Source organism: Hypanus sabinus, chromosome 10 (assembly GCF_030144855.1).
Source record: "Hypanus sabinus isolate sHypSab1 chromosome 10, sHypSab1.hap1, whole genome shotgun sequence".
Lineage (NCBI taxonomy): Eukaryota > Metazoa > Chordata > Chondrichthyes > Myliobatiformes > Dasyatidae > Hypanus > Hypanus sabinus.
In genome coordinates, this window is record NC_082715.1 from 77786244 (window position 1) to 77809046 (window position 22803).

General features: G+C 43.1%; 1 protein-coding gene across 1 annotated transcript in view; it reads left to right on the forward strand.

Moving 5' to 3' along the window:
- The window catches only part of nid1a (nidogen 1a), a 149308-nt gene that overhangs the window by 58390 nt on the left and 68115 nt on the right, over positions 1–22803 (forward strand). The window contains exons 9-12 of the mRNA XM_059982156.1: positions 3093–3236; positions 9605–9733; positions 14719–14862; positions 18107–18229. Coding sequence (XP_059838139.1) covers positions 3093–3236; positions 9605–9733; positions 14719–14862; positions 18107–18229 — 540 coding nt within the window. The remainder of the gene's footprint in view (positions 1–3092; positions 3237–9604; positions 9734–14718; positions 14863–18106; positions 18230–22803) is intronic.

A 22803-nucleotide genomic window follows, 5' to 3' on the forward strand; every position in this document is an offset into this window, starting at 1 on the left:
CAGCCACTTAAAAATCACCATCGGTGGAAGCTTTAGTCCGGATGCTGTGCAGCTCAGAACACAAGTAAACTGCATTCTCTCATGGCCACTTGTTTTCAGTGTGATGGACGAGTCACCTTTTTAATTAACAGTCCGAGTGAGAGGCAGGTCAAACGTCAAAGGTACTTCATCCATATTTATGATATCATCTGGCCCGATGGAATTCTCCACTATCTTTGTTTGAGTGAATGTGCGGAAGTTAGCAAGTTGTTCCTCGTGGTCGGGAGGGAGCTGCTGACACAGAGTCGTGCGTACCCTGACGGACAGGCCTTTTCGTCTCATAAATCTAAAACACCACGATGGCCCACCTCTAAAATCTTCGATTTTCATTTTGGTGGCAAATGCTTTAGCCTTCAGTCTGATCTGCACGGTGGAAACACCGCGGCCGCCTGCTCTCTGTGTGTTAACCCGGTCTTCAAGAAAGTTTTCAAGTTCGGGCCATCTGCTATGATTACCTCTGAAAGCTTTTGTCGTCTTTTTGCATTGACTCAGTTCTTCACTCTGGCGTCTCCACCGTCTCACCATCGATTCATTTATGCCAAGATTATGTGCAGCAGCTCGATTTCCTTCTTCAACCGCCAGATTGATCGCCTTTAACTTAAAAGCTGCATCATATGCTTTTCTTCGAGTGTTTTCCATGTTGATGAGGGTGAGTACAAATGACTGATTTACAATAATTTAATTGTGAAAGTGCGCTTGATTTATCGTACAATTTCATTGGACCTCTGTGAACTACTCATCAATTTTATTGGTCTACTGTTACGAGGCAAAATGTTTTTGGCGGCATGATAAAAAAACATGTATTAGCCGCACCGTAGTATAGGCCGCAGTGTTGCCGCAGTGTTCAAAGCGTGGGAAAAAAGTAGCGGCTTATAGTTCGGAATTTACGGTAGTTGCTACATTACAGTACTGCTCTAATCTGCTTCACAGAGATTTCCTGGTAACTGGTTGAACACCACGTCTGGTTTGCAGGACATTGTGTTTGAAAAGTGCTGTTTGAGTTTTAGACTCTCCCTGAGATCAAAGAGCATTCTTGTAAGTGAGCTGACTGTTCCTGGAGTGTATCAGAATCAGGTTTAACATCACTGAAACTTGTTATTTTGCAGCAACAATTTTTTGAATAAAAACTATAAATTACAATAAATATATATTTTAAAAATTAAATGTAGTGCAAAAGGAGAGTGGAAATAGTGAAGTAGAGTAAATGGGACGATTCATTATCAATTCAGAAATCTGGTGGTGGATAGGTAGACGTTCCTAAAGCGTTGAGTGTGTGTCTCCAGTCCTCAGACTCCTGTACCTCCTTCCTGATGGTATCAACGAAAAGAGGCCATATCCTGGGTGATGGGTCAGGGGGTGTCTGTAGTGATGGGTATCGCCTTTTTGAGGCATTAACTTTTGAGGATGTCCTCGATGATGGGGAGGCTAGTGCTTGCGATGGAGCTGGTTGAGTTTACAACCCTCTGCAACTTTTTCTGACCCTGTGCAGTGGCCCCACCATACCAGACGGTGATGTAGCCTGTTCGAATGCTCTGGTATGGAGGGGCAACTGCAGACGCCTGATGTTTATGTACTTAGAGTGTGCCTTGAGGGTCAGACCTGATAACTGGATAGTTCACATGCCATTATGTGGTGCCTTTGCTTCAGGAAATGGAAGAACAAACATTCTCAGGCTGCTAGCTGTTAACTAAGTAAAACGCAGGTCAGGGGAGTGGAGTCACCTATTTGCAGCCTGTACTGAGGCTTGTTGACAGAAAATCTGTCTGAGTTAAGATTATGAAATTCATAGAATTGTTATTTACCATGTCATAGAAAGGAGACTATTTAGCCCATCAGTCGCAGTCAAGCTGCCAGCAGAATTCCCCTTTCCCTTTTCCCCTATATCTCTGCATCTCTCAAAGGCCTATCAACTCCCCTTTCATCCTTCAGCCACATCCGCACTAAGGGTAAGGTATAGTAGTAGAATATGCTAGAAACACTCAGTAGTTCAGACGTTATCAATTCCCCGTTCTGGTCACTCTCTCACCCCTTCTCCTCCCTCTGGATCCCGCCTCCTTCCCTTTCTCTCATGGTCCACTGTGCCTTCCTGTCAGATTCCTTCTCTTTGAGCTCTCATCTCTTCCACCTATCACCTCCCAGCTTCTTACTTCATTCCCCTGCCCACCCACCTATCTTCCCCCAAGTCTGGTCTTTCCTGTCGCTTGCTACCTTGCACTCCTACTCCTCCCCTCACCACCCTATTCTGGCTTCTCTCTAACAGTTCTAATGAAGGGTTTAGGTTCAAAATGTCAACTGTTTATTCATTTCCGTAGATACTGCCTTGACGTGCTGAGTTCCTCCAGCATTTTGTGTGTGATACTCTGGATCTCCAGCATCTGCAGAATCTCGTGTTTTTACTTGTGTTGTCATTGATGGGAAGACTGGAAGGTTGTGGCTAAATGTGAATTATCCTGCATGAATTGTCGTAAAAGGAATAGATGTAAGAATTTATTATAAGGGGTCTTTAATTCATTTTGCTAATGTGTTGTATTTTAAATGATTAAGGATTGTTTGTCACATGTAGGTTGAAACATACAGTAAAATGTGATGTTTCTGTCAACAGCCAACGAAGTCTGAGGATGTGCTTGGGCAATTTACAAGTGCTGGCGCCAACGTAACTCACTCAGAACTTACTAACCCTAACCTATGTGTCCTTAGAATGTGGGAGGAAACCAGAGCACCCGTAGGATACCTGCGCGGTCTTAGGGCAAATATACAAGCTCCTTACAAACAGCAGCGGGAATTGAAACCGGTTTGGTGATCGCTGGCACTGTTGAGCGATGCGCTAGTTCCTACGCTACCATGCTGCTCCTTGTACGTACATTAGCAGCAGAAACTGAACTTGAGTCTTTCGTACCGTAAAGCGTTATGTTAGCTACTACGCTGTTGTTCCACCCATACTGTATTGTGAATCTAGCAGCTTGATAAATTTTATTTTCTAGAGAAAAGATAGTCAGGTCAAAGTACCAGTGGTGTTCGTCATTTGAAATGAATGTCCAATTCCTGTTCTTTAGATGATTCGAGTTCAACGAACCAGAACCCATGCTATACCGGAAACCACGGATGTGACACCAATGCCATTTGCCGCCCAAAACAGGGAAATCAGTTCACTTGTGAATGTTCTGCTGGTTTCCGCGGTAATGGCTTAACCTGCTACGGTAAGATAATGACTGCCTATGAGCCAAGTGACAACTTATTTTCATGTTCTGTGGATTCATAATTGGCTTGCCCACAGATGGTAGATGGTGATTGTAGATGGAGTGTATTCTGCCTGGAGGTCAGTGACCAGTGAGGTTCTGCAGGGATCTGTTCTGGGACCCCTCCTCGTGTGTTTTTGTAAATAATGTGGATGAGGAAGTGGAAGAGTGGGTTAGTAAGTTTACAGATGATAGAGAAGACGGTGGAGTTGTGAAAATGTAGAAGGTTGTCAAAGATTAGAATGGGACATTGATAGGATGCTGAGCTGGGCTGAGAAGTGGCAGATGGAGTTGAATCTGGAAAAGTGTGAAATAGTACATTTCAGGCTGCCAGAAGGTCGGATTTGAAGGCTGAATACAGGGTTAATGGAAGGATTCTTGGCAATGTAGAGGAACAGGGTGATCTTGGGTTTATTGTCCATAGATCCATCATTTACTGTGCAAGTTGATAGAGTGGTTAACAAGATGCATGGTGTGTTGGCCTTCATTAGGCAGGGGATTGTGTTCAATAGCTGCAAGATAATGTTGTAGCTCTATGAAACCCTGCTTAGACTACACACAGAATTTATGTTCAGTTCTGGTCACCTCATTACAGGAAGGATGTAGAAGCTTTAGAGAGGGTGCAGAGGAGATTTACCAGGATGCTGCCTGGATTAGAATGTATGTCTTATGAGGAAAGGCTGAGTGAGCTAGGGCTTTTCTCTTTGGAGTGAAGGAGGCTGAGAGGTTACTTGATGGAGGTGTTCAAGATGATAAGAGATGTAGATAGTGTGGACAGCCAGAGAATTTTTCCAGTGTGGTAATGGCGAATTTGAGGAGGCATGACTTTAAGGTATTAGGAAGAAAGTATGGTTGGGGGAGGGGGGGAGGGTGTCAGTGGTAGGTGTGTGAAACGCCCTGCCAGGGGTGGTGGTAGAGGCAGATACATTAGGGACATTTAAAAGACTCTTAGATAGGCACATGGGTGGAAGAAAAATGGAGGGCTTTGTAGAAGGGAAGGTTAGATTGATCTTGAAGTAGGTTAAGAGTCAGCATAATATTGTGGGCCGAAGGGCCTGAACTGTGCTGTACTGTTTACCTTGGCTAATCCATGTAGCATGTTCCACATTCCTATTGTTCTCGAGACACAAAAGAGTACGTTTCTCCAATGCGGGAACTGAGCATTTAGAGATACAACACAGTAACAGACCCTTCCGACCTGACAAACCCAAACAGCCAATTGCACCCATGTAACCAAGCAACCTAGTAATCTGTACATCTCTATAATGTGGAGGAAATCCACAAAGGGAAAATGTACAAACTGCTTTCTGACTGCAGCGGGAATTGAACCCAGGTCGCTGGCACTGTGAAGTGTTACATTAAACACGACAGTACCGTGCTGCTTCCTGTAGTCAGTGGTATCAAGTGGAAGGAGTTGTTCTTTCTTGTTGCACATGTGCAGACTTTCCAATTTTTTGAAAGAGAATCTTGGTTGATTATAGTTGGGGACAGCCTCATGGAACTGCAAGCAGAAAGATTATAAAGTATAGACAACGGAGATATAAAATTTTTAAAAATGCTAGAAATACTCAAAAGATCAGGTGGTATTCGGGGAGGGAGGGAACCAAAACTTGGAGGAAGCTGGTGAGGGGAGAACGGAGAGAAAAACAGTAGCTGTTTCAAAATTAGACCATAAAGCCATAAGACATAGGAGCAGAATTAGTCTATCTGGCCCATCGATCATGGCTGATCCTTTTTTCTATCTCCTCCTCAACCCCAGTTCCCAGCCTTCTCCTCATAACGTTTGATGCCATGCCCAATCAAGAACCTATCAAAATCTGCCTTAAATACACTCAACGACCTGGCCTCCACAACTGCATGTGGCATCAAATTCACCGCCCTCTGGCTAAAGAAACTTCTCCACATCTCTGTTTTGAAAGGGCGCCCCTCTATCGTGAGGCTCTGCCCTCTTGTCCTAGAATCTCCCACCATGGGAAACATCCTTTCCATACCTATTCTGTCTAGGCCTTTCAACATTTGAAAGGTTTCAGTGAGATCCCCCTCATCTTTCTGAATTCCACCAAGTACAGACTCAGAGCCATCAAATGTTCCTCATATGATAACCCTTTCATTCCTGGAATCATCCTTGTGAACCTCCTCTGGACCCTCTCCAATACAAGCACATCTTTTCTAAAATGAGGAAGCCAAAATAGTTCACAGTACTCAAGGTGAGGCCTCACCAGTGCCTTATAAAGCCTCAACATCACATCCCTGCACTTGTATTCTAGGGCCTTTTGAAGTGACTACTAACATGGCATCTGCCTTCCTCACCACTGACTCAACCTGCAAGTTAACCTTCAGGGTGTTCTGCAGAAAGAATCCCAAGTCCCTCTGCATCTCAGATTCCTGGATTTTCTCTCCACTTAGAAAATAGTCTGCACATTTATTTCTACTACCAAAGTGCATGACCATGCATTTTCCAACGTCGTATTTCATTTCCCACTTTCTTGCCCATTCCTCCTAATTTGTCTTACGTCCTTCTGCATCCTGTTTACTCAACACTGCCTGCCCCTGCACCAATTTTTAATCTTTGTATCAACTGCAAAGTTGGCAACAAAGTAATCTATTCCATCATCTAAATCATTTTATGCAGCATAAAAAAAAGTGATCCCAACACTGACCCCTGCGGAACACCACTAGAAATACTCAAAAGATCAGGTGGTATTCGGGGAGAGAGGGAACCAAAACTTGGAGGAAGCTGGTGAGGGGAGAGTGTAGAGAAAAACAGTAGCCGACCATCAAGGATCCTTTTATTCCCGCTCGCTGCCCCGACCAATCAGCCAATGCCCTAACCATGCCAGTAACTTCCCTGCAATAGCATGGTCTCTTGACTTGTTTAGCAGCCTCATGTGTGGCACCTTGTCAAAGGCCTTCTGAAAGTCCAAATATACAACATCCACTGCATCCCCTTTATTTTTTTAACTTGTAATCTCCTCAAAGAATTCCAACATGTTCATCAGGCAGGATTTTCCCTGAATTAAACAATGTTGACTTTGCAGTATCTTGTCCTGTGTCACCAAGTACTCCGTCACCTCATCCTTAACAATTGACTCTAACGTCTTCCCAACCACTGAGATCAGGCAATCTGGTCTATAATTTCCTTTCTGCTGCCTTCCTCCTTTCTTTAAGAGTGGAGTGACATTTGCAATTTTCCAGTCCTCTGCCACCATGCCAGAATCCAGTGATTTCTGAAAGATCATTTATAATGCCACCACAATCTCTAACACTACCTCTTTCAGAACCCTAGGGTGCAGTTCCTCTGGTCCGGGTGACTTATGTACCTTCAGGTCTTTCAGCTTTTTGACCACCTTCTCCCTTGTAACAGTAGCTGCACCCACTTCTCTTCCTTCACACACTACAACATCTGGCAGACTGCTAGTGTCTTCCACAGTGAAGGCTGACGCAAAGTACTCATTTAATTCATCAGCCATCTCCTTGTCCCCTGTTAATATTTCTCCTGCCTCATTTTCTGGCAGTTCTATATCCACTCTCATTTTTCTTTTATTTTTAACATACTTGAAAAAGCACTTACTATCCACTGATATTATTTGCTAGCTTGTTTTCATATTTCATTTTTCCCTTCTAATGATGTTTTTAGTTGCTCTCTGTAGGTTTTTAAAAACTTTCCAATCCTCTATCTTTCCATTAATTTTTGCTTTGTTGTATGCCCTTACCTTTGCTTATACAATAACTGACTTCCCTTGTCAACCACAGCTGTACTATTTTACCATTTGAGTATTACTTCATTTTTGGAATACACATGTCCTGCACCTTCCTCATTTTTCCTAGAAACACACACCATTGCTGCTCTGCTGACATCCCTGCCAGCAGCTCCTTCCAGTTTGCTTTGGCCAACTCCTCTCTCATACCACTGTAATTTCCCTTCCTCCACTGAAATACTGACACATCAGACTTTACTTTCTTCCTAATTTCAAGTTGAACTCAATCATACTGTGATCACTGTCTCCTAAGGGTTCTTTTACCTTAAGCTCCCTAATCGCCCCCAGTTCATTACATAACACCCAATCCACTATAGCTGATCCCCTAGTAGGCTCAATGACAAGCTGCTCTAAAAAGCCATCTCACAGGCATTGAACAAACTCACTCTCTTGAGATCCATTACTAACCCGATTTTCCCAATCGACCTGGATGATAAAGTCTCCTGTCACTATCATTGAATTGCCCTTTTGACACGCCTTTTCTATTTCCTGTTGTAATGTGTGGTACACCTCCCAGCCACTGTTGGGAGGCCTGTAAATAACTGTCATCAATGTCCTTTTACCTTTGCAATTTCTTAACTCAACCCACAAGGATTCATATATTCTCTCCTGCATTGAGAGGGAAAATAAACCAACCATAATTCTAATGACAGTACAGACTTGATGGGCCTAAGGGCCTAATGCGGCTCCTATGTTTAATAGACATACTGACTTGCCCAAATAGTGACCTTGTATATCCCCGATAGGAGCAGCAACCCACTGGCACAGTTCCGGGTCACCGCTTTACAAGTCCACAAACTCATTGTCTGTCCGGTTGACACCATTGCCCACCAGAAGTCAGAAGGACACCTTGCTGTTTTATTGTGATGGCACATTCCTCATTACTTTGCAGAACCCTGCACCCACCAGCCCACTCTCAGCCTCTCCTCACTCTGATGGTCCATTGTTTCGACCAGGATGTGCTGAGACCTCCTCCAGTGCACAGGGGAGGAAACACAAAGTACACTGTGATTTGACCACAGGGGAGGAAACACAAAGTACACTGTGATTTGACCACAGGGGAGGAAACACAAAGTACACTGTGATTTGACCACAGGGGAAGAGCTGGTTTATGAGCAAGTTTCATCTAAAGCTGTGAAACAAAAGGAATAGTTATACCATAAGGCATAACAGTAAAGCAATTAAGTAGTGTAAGACCATAAGACAGAGAAATAGGAGCAGAATTAGACCATTTGGTCCATAGAGTCTCCACTGTTCTATTCTTGTTGATTTACTTCCCATCTCAGCCCCATTCTCCTGCCTTCACCCCTAACCTATGACGCCCTTACTAATCAGGAACCCATCAACCTTCACTTTAAATATACACAGCTATCTGTGTTAATGAATTCCACAGATTGACCATCCTGTGCCTGAGGAAATTCCTGCTCATCTCTGTTCTAAAGTGATGTCTTCTATTCTGAGGCTGTGCCCTCTGGCCCTAGACTCTTCCAAAATCTCCATTTATTTGGGACAATTTGGAATTATTCCAAACCTCCCCTCCTAAATGATGCAAATTGCCTCCCAATACGAGAATGATCCCAGAAATGATAGGGTTATCATATGGGGGTGTTTGGCTCTGGGCCTGTATTTACTGGAGTTTAGATGAATGGAGGGGGCGGATATCTCATTGAAAATTATTGAATATTGAAAAGGCCTAGATAGGGTGAATGTGGAGAGGGTATTTCCTATAGTGGGGGAGTATAGGACCAGAGGGCACAGCCTCAGAAAAGGGCGTCTCTTTAGGAGAGATGAGGGGGAATTTCTTTAGCTAGAAAGTGGTGACTCTGTGGAATTCATTGCCACAGACAGCTGTGGAGGCCAAATTATTGATCATATAATGCAAATGGTTGCGGTAAGTGAGGAGTTTAAGGTGGATGAGCTGTGAAGAGCTGAAAAATAAATTCACTGCAGTTTACCATGAGACATGGGAGCAAAATTAAGTCATTTGGCCCATTGAGTCTGCTCCGCCATTCCATTATGGCTGATTTATTAACCCTCTCAACCCCATTCTCCTGCCTTCTGCCCATAACCTTTGACAGCCTTACTAATTAAGAACCCTTCACTTTAAATATATCCCAAAACTTGGCCTCCATTGCCATTTATGACAATAAATTCCACAGTTTCACCACCTTCTGGCTAAAGAAATTCCTTCTAATCTCTGTTCAAAAGGGACATCCTAAGCCTATGCCTTCTGGTCTTAGACTCCCTCACTTTAGGAAACATACTCTTCACATCCATTCTACCCAGGCCTTTAAATATTTGATAGCTTTCAGAGAGATCCCCCTCATTATTCTAAACTCCAAGTAGTCCATCAAGCCTTCCTCATTCCGCTTTCTTTCCTGGGTTCATTCTCGTAAAACCCTCTCTGGACCCTCTCCAATGCACATCCTTTCTTAGATAAGGGCCCAAAGCTACTTTTAATACACGCAAGTTAACCTTTAGGGAATCCTGCAGAAGGACAGAGCCATGTTGAAATGTTCATGAGTAAGCATTTTCTTTGTGAATTACCTCTGTACTGCTGTGGCTTTGCAGATGTTGATGAATGCCGAGAGAACCCCTCAATTTGTGGAAATTATGCCATTTGTAACAATCAGCCAGGAACCTATCGATGTGAATGCTTCTCAGGCTATCAGTTTGCAGACGATGGCCGAACCTGTGTGGGTGAGTTAGACCTGTTCATTGCAAAACCTTCTTTGTAATTTCTTGAGATTTGTTTAGGAAAGTCTTTAGTATTTCTGTAGAATGTCATAGCAGTTCTTTCTTTATAAGGTTTTTATTTGTAAATCAGGTGTTCAGAACTTCAAATAGTGAAGGACTATAGGGAGCTTACTGAGCCCATTGCCAAAGCTGCTGTTATAACCCAGTTTGACCTAGTTGAGTTTCCACGCATGCCATTTGGTCTAAAAAATGCAGCAGAGACTTTCCATCAACTAATGGACTCTGTGTTAAAAGACTTTGATTTTCTTTTTGTTTACCTGGGTGACATGCATGTCGCCAGCACATCCAAAATTGAACACTAATCGCATTTCTGCACACTTCTGAAGTGGTTAAACCAACATGGGCTGATTATAAACCCCTCTAAATGCCAGTCTGGGTAGTCTACTAATGCATTTCTTGGCCACTGCTTCTCTGAAGAAGATATGACGCCGCTGCCATCAGAAGTCATTGCTATTGTGGACTTTCCGCGAACTGCTGAACTTGTGCTCCCCTGGTACAGTGCCCTTAAAGCAGAGCCCCTAACTGCTTGCAGGAGTGGTCAGTGGACGTGACCAGGGCATTTGATGATACCAGACATGCTCTATTGAACGTGATCTTACTGGCGCGCCAACTCCCCAATGCATCTGGAGCCATCACTACTGATGCCTAAGATGATGCTGTGGGTGCTCTGCATGAACAGTTGGTTGGAGGCATGTTGCAGTTCCCAGCTCTGCCACTCTGCACCCCCAAGAGGAAATACAGTACCTTTGACCACAAGCCTCTCAGTCTCTAGCTGACTGTCTGCTATTTTGGCTTCCTACTGGAGGGTCAGCATTTCACAGCAGTTGTTGACCATAATCCCCTCATGCATGCACTGACCACAGCGTCAGACCCTTGGTCTTCACAGCAGCAACCCCTCCTGCCCTACATTTTGGAATTTAAGGCTGGCATGCAGCACATCAATGGGAAAAAATAATGCTGTGGCTGATTGCCTCTCACAGCCCGTCATTGATGTCATAAACATGGTATTAACTATGCAGGCATGGCTGCCGATCAAGCTACCTACCCAGAGGTTCAGGCTAACAGGACTGTGTTGACAGGTCTGCAGATGGCTGACGTCAAGTTTCTCTGCTGGGCAGTGTCTCAATCAGTCGCCCTCGCCCCAGAGTGCCTACAAACCGAAGGTGTACTGCTTTTAACTCCATTCACAGCCTCTCAGATCTGGGCGGGTAGGCTTCACAGAAACTTTAAAGTTTGTGTGGTGTGGCTTAGGAAGGATGTGTGTGACTGGAGTGCAGCCCATGTTGTGTGTCAGTGGCTGAAAATTAGCTGTAACTTTTGATCAAGGTCTCTGAGCACACTTGTACACATCACTATGCATCTGGTTGGTCCACTTCACCCCCCCCACCCCCAGTGGTTTCATGCATTGCCTTACCACGGTGGACTATATCACCAGGTAGCCAGAGGTTGTCGATCAAGTGTCGACAGTGGCTGCATACGTGGTTCTTCGGTTTGCATCCCGTCTGATACTTCTTCCAACCACAGTCCCCAATTCAACAGATGATCGCCTCCCGTGGATTCTGCTAGGACTCGTAACAGCTGCAGAGGAGGTCCTGCAGACCTCCGTAGCTGACTTGGTGTTCAAGCAGCCACTACAGGTGCCAGGTGATTTTATTCCTGATACCACAGCAGCCTGGTTGGTGTCTCAGGAGCATTTTGCCCTGCTCAGTAAACTCAATTCTTTTAAAGCCTGTTTCTACCTCTCATCATGGTGAACAGCACTGTTAGGTTTCAGCTGACCTGCGTTCTACCTCATTCGTTTTTGTCCACTGTGATGTATATTAACACCCCCTTAAGTAAGAGAAATAACTTCCCTGAATTGACCATGGGGGAAAAAATTCTCTTGCCTATTTCCCATTCCAGCCACCTCCAACTCACATCTTCCCTGGCGTGGACATTGCATCCACAGATAATCCTGTCTACACACTCTTCCCAGCACTGACAACTGGATACCATATTATGCGGTACAAATGCTCTTTTAGTGATGGGAACAAGCGCCTTTTGGCATATGTTCCGTAGCCTTTTAGAATGAATCACGTATTCTACATGTGTCTCCGAGAGATGAGCTAACTGTGCACAAATGGGTGATCAAATCAAGGGAAGTCAAAGCTAATGTAAAAACAAAAGAGAGGGCATACAACAAAGCAAAAAATTAGTGGGAAGATAGAGGATTGGGAAGTTTTAAAAAATCTACAGAGAGCAGCTAAAAGATTCATAAGAAGGAAAAAGATGAAATATGAAAGCAAGCTAGCAAATAATATCAAAGAGGATAGTGAAAGCATTTTTGAGTATGTAAAAGAGAAATGAGAGTGGATTTTGCACCACTAGAAAATGAGGCTGGAGAAATAATAACGGGGGAGAAGGAGAAGGGCGATGAACTAAATGAGTATTTTGCATCACTCTTCACTGTGGAAGACACTAGCAGTGTGCCAGATGTTGTAGTGTGTGAAGGAAGAGAAGCGGGTGCAGTGACTATTACTAGGGAGAAGGTGCTTAAAAGGCTGAAAGACCAAAGATACCTAAGTCAGCCGGACTAGATGAACTGCACCCTAGGATTCTGAAAATGGCAGCATTACAGATTGTGGTGGCATCAACAATCATCTTTCAAAAATCATTGGACTCTAGCACGGTGCCAGAGGACTGGAAAATTGCAAATGTCACTCCACTCTTTATGAAAGGAGGAAGGCAGCAGAAAAGAAATTATAGACCAGATAGCCTGATCTCAGTGGTTGGGAAGACATTAGAGTCAATTGTTAAGGATGAGGTGACGGAGTACTTGGTGACACAGGACAAGATACTGCAAAGTCAGCATGGTTTAATTCAGGGAAAATCCTGCATGACGAACCTGTTTGAATTCTTTGAGGAGATTACAAATAGGATAGATAAAGGGGATGCAGTGGATGTTGTATATTTGGACTTTAAGAAGGCCTTTGACAAGGTGCCACACATAAGGCTGCTTACCAAGTTAAGAGCCCATGCTATTACAGGAAAGTTACTAACAAGGTTAGAATATTGGCTGATTGGAAAGAAGCAGCGAGTGGAAATAAAAGGATTCTTTTCTGGTTGGCTGCCAGTGACTAGTGGAATCCCGCAGGGGTCAGTGTTGGGACCACTTCTTTTTATGCTGTATATCAATGATTTAGATGATGGAATAGATGGCTTTGTTGCCAAGTTTGCAGATGATACGAAGATTGGTGGAGGGGCAGGTAGTGTTGAGGAAACGGGTAAGATGCAGAAGGACTTAGACAGATTAGGAGAATGGGCAAGAAATCTGCAAATGAAATACAATGTTGGAAAATACATGGTCATGCACTTTGGTAGTAGAAATAAATGTGCAGACTATTTTCTAAATGGGGAGAAAATCCAAAAATCTGAGATGCAAAGGAACTTGTGATTCCTTGTGCAGAACACATTGAAGGTTAACTTGCAGGTTGAGTCAGTGGTGAGGAAGGCAAATGCAATGTTTGCATTCATTTCTAGAGGTCTAGAATACAAGAGCAGTGATGTGGGCTTCATAAGGCACTGGTGAGGCCTCACCTTGAGTATTGTGAACACATTTGGGCTCCTCATCTTTGAAAAGGTGTGCTGGCATTGGAGAGGGTCTAGAGGAGGTTCACAAGGATGATTCCGGGAATGAAAGGGTTGTCAGACGAGGGACTCTGCGTCTGTACTCACTGGAGTTCTGAAGGATGAGGGAGCATCACTTTGAAGCCTTTTGAATTTGAAAGGCCTAGACAGAGTAGATGTGGAAAGGATGTTCTCCATGGTGGGAGAGTCCAGGACAAGAGGGCACAGCCTCAGGATAGAGGGGCACCCTTTCAAAACAGAGATGTAGAGAAATTTCTTTAGCCAGAGGGTGGTGAATTTGTGGAATTTGTTGCCACGTGCAGCTATGGAGACCAGGTCATTGGGTGTATTTAAGGCAGAGATTGATAGGTTCTTGATTGGGCATGGCATCAAAGGTTATGGGGGGAAGGCTGGGAACTGGGGTTGAGGAGGAGGAAAAAAAAAGGATTAGCCATGATCGAATGGTGGAGCAGACTTGATGGGTCAAATGGCCTAATTCTGGACCTACGTCTTTTGGTCTTCTGGTCAAACCTTGCACAAACATCTTGGATTTTGATCTTATCATCAAATCTGGCAATACAGTGTTAATGATGGAGTTAATTAGACATAAGAACCTGTCCATTTAGTAGAGGTATACTGACTAAAATATAGGTTATTGCTTAAGTCACTTATTGTTGGTTTTGGACTAAAATTCAGATGTACAAGCACTGGCTAAAGTATTTTAGTAATTAAAATAATCTAAATTATTCATAACAATTTAAATTGGGTAATTAAACTGATAAAACTATTTGATCATAAACCACAATGTTCCTGTATAAATGCGTCAACCTCTTATATACGGTGGTGTGCCGGAGCAATGGTATCTACACGGGTGATGCCAACAAATTTAATAAAGTGATTAGAAAGACTGACTCTGCATAGGGGTCAAACTGGACACACTGGAGGCTGTGGTAGAGCAAAGGACCCTACAGAAAATCCTGGCAATGCTGGACAATGTTTCTCACCCTCTGCATGCCACCTTGGCTGAACAGGGGAGCACCTCTAGTAATAGGCTAAGACAACTGAGTTGCTCCAAAGAGCGCTATATGAGGTCATTCTTGCTGTCCAGCCATTAGACTATAATAAGACAACCTATAGCCGGGGAAGTGATGACCCCTCCTGTTAGACTGTTTCAGGTAAGTGATTTTGTATTCTTTCTTTCTTCTTTTCTTATATTTGTATAAATGTGCACTTGTAATGCTACTGTGACACTGTAATTTCCTTTGTGATCAATAGTGTATCAATCTATCTATCTAATACTAAAATATAAATAAAACCCTTAGCTATTCAGCGCCCCGAAAATCCATGCCAAGCTGGAACTCACGACTGTGACTCTCCTGAACGGGCTGGTTGCTTCTACACAGGGGGTTCAGACTACACGTGTGTCTGCTTACCAGGGTTCTCTGGAGATGGAAAATCTTGTGTCGGTATGTCATATCCTACTTTCCTTAAAACACTTGTCGAATTTTTCCTCAATTTATGTATGGACTGAAGTCTGAGTGAGGTGGTCAGGGGAAGTGATCTGGGGGTTTGGGCAGGACTTTTTGGACACCTATAAGCCCACTTTTGCGAGCTCCCTTAAAGGCAATCAAAACCACTGTGCAAAACTGATCTGAGGAGTTCAGTGAAGACTGATAAAGATTAATTTTGTTTGTGACATGTACTTCAAAATATACAGCGTAGTGTGCTGTTTGTCAGTGAGGAGTGCTGAGTGACCAGCGAGTGTTGCCCCATGCCCGGTGCCAACCTAGCATGCCCACAAGTCACTAACCCTAAGCTCAGCCCTTGCAGTTTTGGAACATGGGAGGGAAGTGGAGCACCCGGGGAAACCTGTGCAGTCACAGAGGAAATGTACATCCTCCTAATCGAGAGCAGCATGAAGTGAACCCCAGTCAAACAGCTGGTGGTGTTAAGTGATTGCACTAACTGCAATGCTACTGAACGGCACCTTTGATATATTAATTAGAAGCCCTGTAAGGAGGGCAAAGGCTCACCAAGCATTGAAACAAAACTGAAAAAAAATCCATAAACTACAGCTGCTGAAAACCTGAAATAAAATCAGAGAATGGTGGAAACTCTCAGCAGGTCAGGCAGCATCTGTGGAGATAGAGATAATATTTCTAGTTGATAGTATTTCTCCAAAAGTGAACTTTGAAGAAGCATGGTTATTGAACTAGTATAGATATGTGGGGAAAGAGGGAGGGCAGAAAAAATGAGAAGATAACACAGGGAAGAACAAAATAGAAGATAGTTATAAGCAGGGAAATTATAACAAAATAAGTAGAGAAATAAAAGCTGCATACAGTAAGATTGAAAGTTTTCTTGCGGGCATTTCCAGAGGAACAATTTAAAGCTCCAATGTTTGTGATGCCTTCTGAAGACAGAGGGATCAGGTATCATTCCATCAACAATCCCCACCACCCCGGCTATGCCATTCTCTTGCAGCTGACACCATCAGGAAGTACAGAAGCTTGAAGTTCACATCACGGTCATGAACGGCTACTTCCCTTCAACATTTCAATTCTTGAAGCAACCTGCTCAACCCTAATCACAACAGTTTAGCAACACTATGACCACTAAAATGGACCTTGTTTTGTGTTCTTTATTGTAACAATATTCTCAATTTTATTTATTATTTATAATTATTATTTGCTTTTTTTGTATTCACACAGTTTGCCTTTTACACTTTGGTTGTTTTCCATTGTATTTCTTTGTATCTACTGTGAATGCCCACAGGCGAATGAATCTCAGGGTTGGATATGCTGACATATGTGTACTTTGATAATAAATTTACTTTGAACTTTGATTTTTTGAAAAATTGCCACTTATATGATGCTCTGTGCCTGTGATGCTGCTGTCAGTTTTTCACTGCACCTGTGCAGAAATGTACTCGTGCATCTGACAATAAACTTGACTTTGACGTTGGGTTGTGTGTGTGGGAGGATTGTCAGTTGTCAGGGAGATCTGAAAAGAGCAGCTTCCCTTCAGAAAGGGAAAATAGATTGCAGCAGTGTGGAGAGATGGTAGTAATTGATTCACTCCCAAAGACGATAAAGATTAGTGTTATTAGCTTTCTTTCTTTATTTGTCACAAGTGTGTGAAAGGCGTCATGGATGTGCTGGGGACAGGCTGCAAATGTCACCGTGCTTCCAGCTCCAACATAGCAGACCCACAACTTACTAATCCAGACCATCTGGAGGAAACCCGTGAGAACACTCAAACTCCTTACAGACATTGGCAGGGATTGAACTCCTTGGTCGCCAGCACTGTAAAGCATTCTGCTAACCACTATGCTGCCCTGGTGAAAGGGCGATGATCTAGCAGAGCCACAGTGATGGGCTTGACTCTCTGCCTTTGGGATTAAAACTAAAAAGAGCTCAGAACATGCCTGGAATTTTGATGCATGTTTCTGAAAGTACATCTGGGATTTCTTCTGACTAACAGCAGACAAGAGGAGTATTGTAACAAAATGAAACACCAGCCATTTTTAAATTTTGTTTGATGCTCACTCTGTATTTGCTAACTGGAATTGTTTCAGTACGTGGAAAGTAAGAAATGCTCTGTGGGGCTGTATGACAGCGTAACAGTTAGTGTAACACTTCACATTGGCAGCAGTGAAGATTGAAATTCAATTCCCACCGCTGTCTGTAAGGAGTTTATACCTTCTCCCTGTGACAACATGGTTTTAAAGTTCAAAGCAAATTTGTTACAAAGTGCACATTATATATGGTACAGTATACTACCCTGAGATTCATTTTCTTGCAGGCTTTCACAGTAGAACAAAGAAATACAACAGAATCATTGACAAATGACGCAAAGACTGACAACGTGCAATGTCCACAACAAGACAACCTGTTCAGATGCAGAATAATAATGACAAATATATGTTTTCTCCAGTTTCTTCCCACCTTCCAAAGACATATGGGTTAAGTTTAGTAAGTTCTGAGCATGCTATATTGGCACCAGAAGCATAGTGACACGAGGACTTCCCCAGCTCATGCCCAGACTCTCGGTCATTGACACAAGCAGCGCATCTCACTGTATGTTTCGATGTTTCAATGTACATGTGACAAATAAAGCTAATCTCTTAAAGAGAAAATTAATTGTTGCTCAGGGAAGTTTTGCTTCAGTATTAGTTATTGAAGATCGGTGCATTGGCTGGGCATGTGGCTCAAGCACTGGAGAGAAAGAGGGTGATCCAATTTAGATGCTTGGGAAGATTAAAAATGATAGATTGAGAGAAACAATTTCCTCTTGTGGGAGAGCTTAAAATAAGGAGGCCTCAACTCCAAAATGTCAACTGTTTATTCTTCTCTATAGATGCTGCCTGATCTGCCGAGTACCCCCAGCATTCTGTGTGTATTGCTGCAGATTTCCAGCACCTGCAGAATCTCTTATGTTCTCTATTCCAAGGAATAATATTAGGAAGCGTTTCTTCACACAGGGTCGTGGAAGCTTTTTCACACAGAATGTTGGTGAGGCTTAAGTGTTGACAGAGAAATTAAAAATGTCAACACCGATATTGATAGATTTTCATTGAGTAGGGTTTAGGAAGCAAACACAGGTAGATAGATTTAAAATGCAATTAACCATGATAGTTTAACAGCAAAACAGCATATGTTAAAGTCACGTATTGTGCTCCTATTAAACAAACTTGCTTTCCTTCTCAAGATATTGATGAATGCCAACCAAGTCGATGTCACCCATATGCTCAGTGCTTTAATGTCCCTGGATCTTTCAGATGTCATTGTGCCCCTGGTTATCAAGGTGATGGGTTCCAGTGTTCAGCCTCAGGTAAGAGCCTGATATTGGCTGTTTTTACCTTAAAATTATCACCAATTATTTCAGTGCTTAAACCTTTTGAAGTTAATGTAACTCATGTGCCCATCTTTATTTTTAATTCTGCAGTTTGTCTTCTTTTGCCCGATGATCATCTGTCTTTATGTATAGTTTTTCATAAAATTCTATCGTACTTCTTTATTTTCCTGTAAATGGCTGCAAGCAAACGGTTCTCGTGTTAGTATGGTAATCTATATGGACTATTGTTAATAAATTTACTTTGAACTTTGATCTTAATTACCTGAATCAGAAAGCTGTTAAATTCTGTAATTCTGTTCCTCTTGAGATCCTGTGAAAGTTATTGGAGATATTTTGGTTCTACACAAATTTTCATAATCTTTGAATTTTACTGACTTGGCCAACGCCCTCAAGGATTTTGCCTTTCCCAAAGAGTTACTCATTTTACAAGAGTCACACTTTAAGTAGAAATGCCTTGCTTATGCTATGTGTTCAAGAAAAAATGGTTTTCATTTCTTGAAACTTGAACAGTTCCAGTATTGAAAATGGAAGTCCCCCATCTTTCAGCTGGCTGGCATTATAGGAAACATAGAAAACCTACGGCCCATAAAGCTGTGCAAAACATGTTCTTACCTTAGAACTTCCTAGGCTTACCCATATCCCTCTGTTTTTTAAGCTCCATGTATCCATCCAGGAGTCTCATAAAGGATGCTATCATTTCCACCTCCACCACGGCTGCCCCTGACATCTCCTCTGTACCTATTTTTAAACACCTTAAAACTATGCCCTCCCGGGCTAGTCATTTCAGCCCTGGGAAAAAGCCTCTGACTATCCACGTGATCAAAGCCTCTTATTATCTTGTACACCTTTATCAAGTTACCTCTCCTCCTCGGTCACTCCGAGGAGTAAAGGCCAAATTCACTCAACCTATTCTCATAAGGCATGCTCCCCAATCCAGGCAACATCCTTCTAAATCTCCTGTGCACCATTTCTATGGTTCCCACATCCTTCCTGTAGTGAGGCAACCAGAATTGAGTACAGTATTCTGTGGGGTCTGACCAGGGTCCTATATAGCTGCAACATTACCTCATGGCTCTTAAACTCAAACCCACAGTTGATGAAGGTCAATGCACCGTATTCCTTCTTAACCACAGAGTCAACCTGCATAGCAGCTTTGAGTGTCCTATGGACTCGGATGCCAAAATCCCGCTGATCCTCCACACTGCCAGGAGTCTTACCATTAATACTATTTTCTGCTATCATATTTGACCGACCAAAATGAACCATCTTACACTTAACTGGATTGAACATTTCTCAGCCCAGTTTTGCATCCTATCAGTGTACCCCTATAACCTCTGACAGCCCTCCACACTATTCACAACATCCCCAACCTGTGTCATCAGCAAATTCACTAACCCATCCTTCCATCCCTCCACTTCTTCATCTAGGTCATTTATAAAAACTACGAAGAGTAAGGATCCCAGAACAGATCCTTGAGGCACACCACTGGTCACCTCCATGCAGAATATGACCCGTCTACAACCACTCTTTACCTTCTGTGGGCAAGTCAGTTCTGGATCCACAAAGCAAGGTCCCCTTGGATCCCATGACTCCTTACTTTCTCAATAAGCCTTGCATGGGGTACCTTATCAAATGCCTTGCTGAAATCCATATACACTACATCTACTGCTCTTCCTTCATCTGTGTGCTTAGTCACATCCTCAAAAAATTCAATCAGGGTCATAAGGCACAACCTGCCCTTGACAAAGCCATGCTGACTATTCGTAATCATATTATACTTCTCCAAATGTTCATAAATCCTGCCTCTCAGGATCTTCTCCATCAACTTACTAACCACTAAAGTAAGACTCACTGGTCTATAGTTTTCTGGGCTATCTCTACTCCCTTTCCTGAATAAGGGAACAACATCCGCAACCCTCCAATCCTCCGGAACCTCTCCCGTCCCCATTGATGATTCAAAGATTATCGCCAGAGGCTCAGCAACCTCCTCCCTCGCCTCCCACAGTAGACTGTGGTACATCTCATCCAGTCCCGGCAACTTATCCAACTTGATGTTTTCCAAAAGCTCCTGCACATCTTCTTCCTTAATATCTACATACTCAAGCTTTTCAGTCCACTGCAAGTCATCCCTACAATTGCCAAGATCCTTTTCCATAGTGAATACTGCAGCAAAGTATTCATTAAGTACCTCTGCCATCTCCTCCGGTTCCATACGTACTTGCCCACTGTCACACTTGATTGGTCCTATTCTCTTATGTCTTATCCTCTTGCTCTTCACATACTTGTGGAATGCCTTAGGGTTTTCCTTAATCCTGTCTGCCAAGGCCTTCTCATGGCCCTTTCCGGCTCTCCTAATTTCATTTTTAAGCTCCTTCCTGCTAGCCTTATAATCTTCTAGATCTCTATCATCACCTAGTTTTTTTGAACGTTTCGTAAGGTCATCTTCATGACTAGATTTACAACAACCTTTGTACACGGTTCCTGTACGCTACCGTCCGTTCCCTGTTTCATTGGAACGTATCTACGTGAACCCCACGCAAATACCCCCCGAACATTTGCCACATTTCTTCTGTACGTTTTCCTGAGAACATCTGTTTCCAATTTATGCTTCCAAGTTCCTGTCTGATAGCCTCATATTTCCCCTTACTCCAATTAAACATTTCCCTAACTTGTCTGTTCCTACCCCTCTCCAATGCTATGGTATAGGAGATAGAATTGTGATTACTATCTCCAAAATGCTCTCCCACTGAGAGACCTGACACCTGACCAGGTTCATTTCCCAATACCAGATCAAGTACAACCTCTCCTCTTTTAGGCTTAGTTACATATGGTGTCAAGAAACCTTCCTGAATACACCTAACAAACTCCACACTATCTAAACCCCTTGTTCTCAGGAAATGCCAATCAATAATTGAGAAATTAAAATCTCCCATCACAACAACCCTGTTATTATTACACCATTCCAGAATCTGTCTCCCTATCTGCTCCTCGATGTCCCTGTTACTATTGAGTATTCTGTTTAAAAAAAAAAACACCCAGTAGAGTTATTGACCCCTTCCTATTTCTAACTTCCACCCACAGAGACTCCGTAGACAACCTCTCCATGACTTCCTCCTTTTCTGCAGCTGTGACACTATGTTCCAGAGTGGTTGTGTGATTGTTCGTTGTAAATTTGCTGTTACTAAAGAGATTTGTTCCAAAGCACGGCTGAGTTCATTGCTTTGTAGAGCCTGGCAGGTTGCTGTGGTAGCCTGCTAAGTGAGTCAGCTGTAGAGTTTATGCATCACTTCATGACCTGGTGTCCACAGCATAAAACCATGCTCAGACTGGTCATCCCGTCATCCCATCAAGACTCTGAAATAATCTCCCAATTAGAAACATTCAGCCTGATCTCCTGCCAGCACCTGGCATTTTTCTTTTCTTTTCAATTGTTCATCTGACTTTATTCTGTACGTTATTTTTCTAACAACATAAAACACAACCAAACACAACATACCAGGCAACTACAGCAAAACAAGCCCCGTTCTTCACTCCCTCCTACTCAACCTGCACACACAGTCCTCCAACCCCAGGACAGGCTGTCTTTGGCCTTGAGTGGAATGAGACCCAGATCCATGGAGATTCGCAGACCTTGGGCTCGAGCCAATGGACCTCGACTTCTGATTGATCCTCAGGCCTCAGTATTGATCCCAGGATTTTCAATCTAATTCAATGATTAGTTCTATTTGTCACACATACATTGAAACACACAGTGAAATGCATCTGTTGCATCAGTAACCAACGGTGAGGACTGCTAATAACTCGCTATCTTCTTCTAATAACACTCATTTTACCTCCTGCACCTCTGGCAAAGGCCTTAAATCTGTTTCTGCTGGTTACGTAGTGAATCAGTAAAAGCAGTTTCACTATTAAAATCTCCTTAAAAGGTTGTAGGCGTTTACCAGGTCTTGAAACGACTCCAGATTAATACATTCCTTAAAAGGGGGTAGGCTTTTACCGTTTTTACATCGTAAAAGATTCAAGATTTATTTATCACATGTACATTGAAGCATACAGTGAAGTGTGTAGGTTGTGTCAACAGCCAGCACACCCAAAGATGTGCTGGTGGCAACTGGCAAGTTTTGCCACTTAGCATGTCCACAGTGCTGGGCAGGACAACGCAAAACACAGACAATGGGTTTTCAATTTCCCCAGCAGGCTCTGACATTTGCAGAGACTCACAGACTTGGGAACCCTCAACTTCTGGACTTCCAATCAACCTGGGAGTGGAAAGGTTAGTGAATACAGAGGTTCTGGGCCCGTACTCACTGGAGTTCAGAAGAGTGACGAGTGATCTCGTTGAAACCTATTGAATATTGAAAGGCCCAGATAGAGTGGATGTGGAGGGGATGTTTCCCGTAGTGTAGTGTCTAGGACCAGAGGGCACAGCCTCAGAGTAGAGGGATGTGGAACAGATGAGATGGAATTTCTTTAGCCAGAGGCAGCAGATATTTAAAGCAGAGGTTGGTGGATATGATGTTGATTATTAAGATCGTCAAAGGTTACAGGGA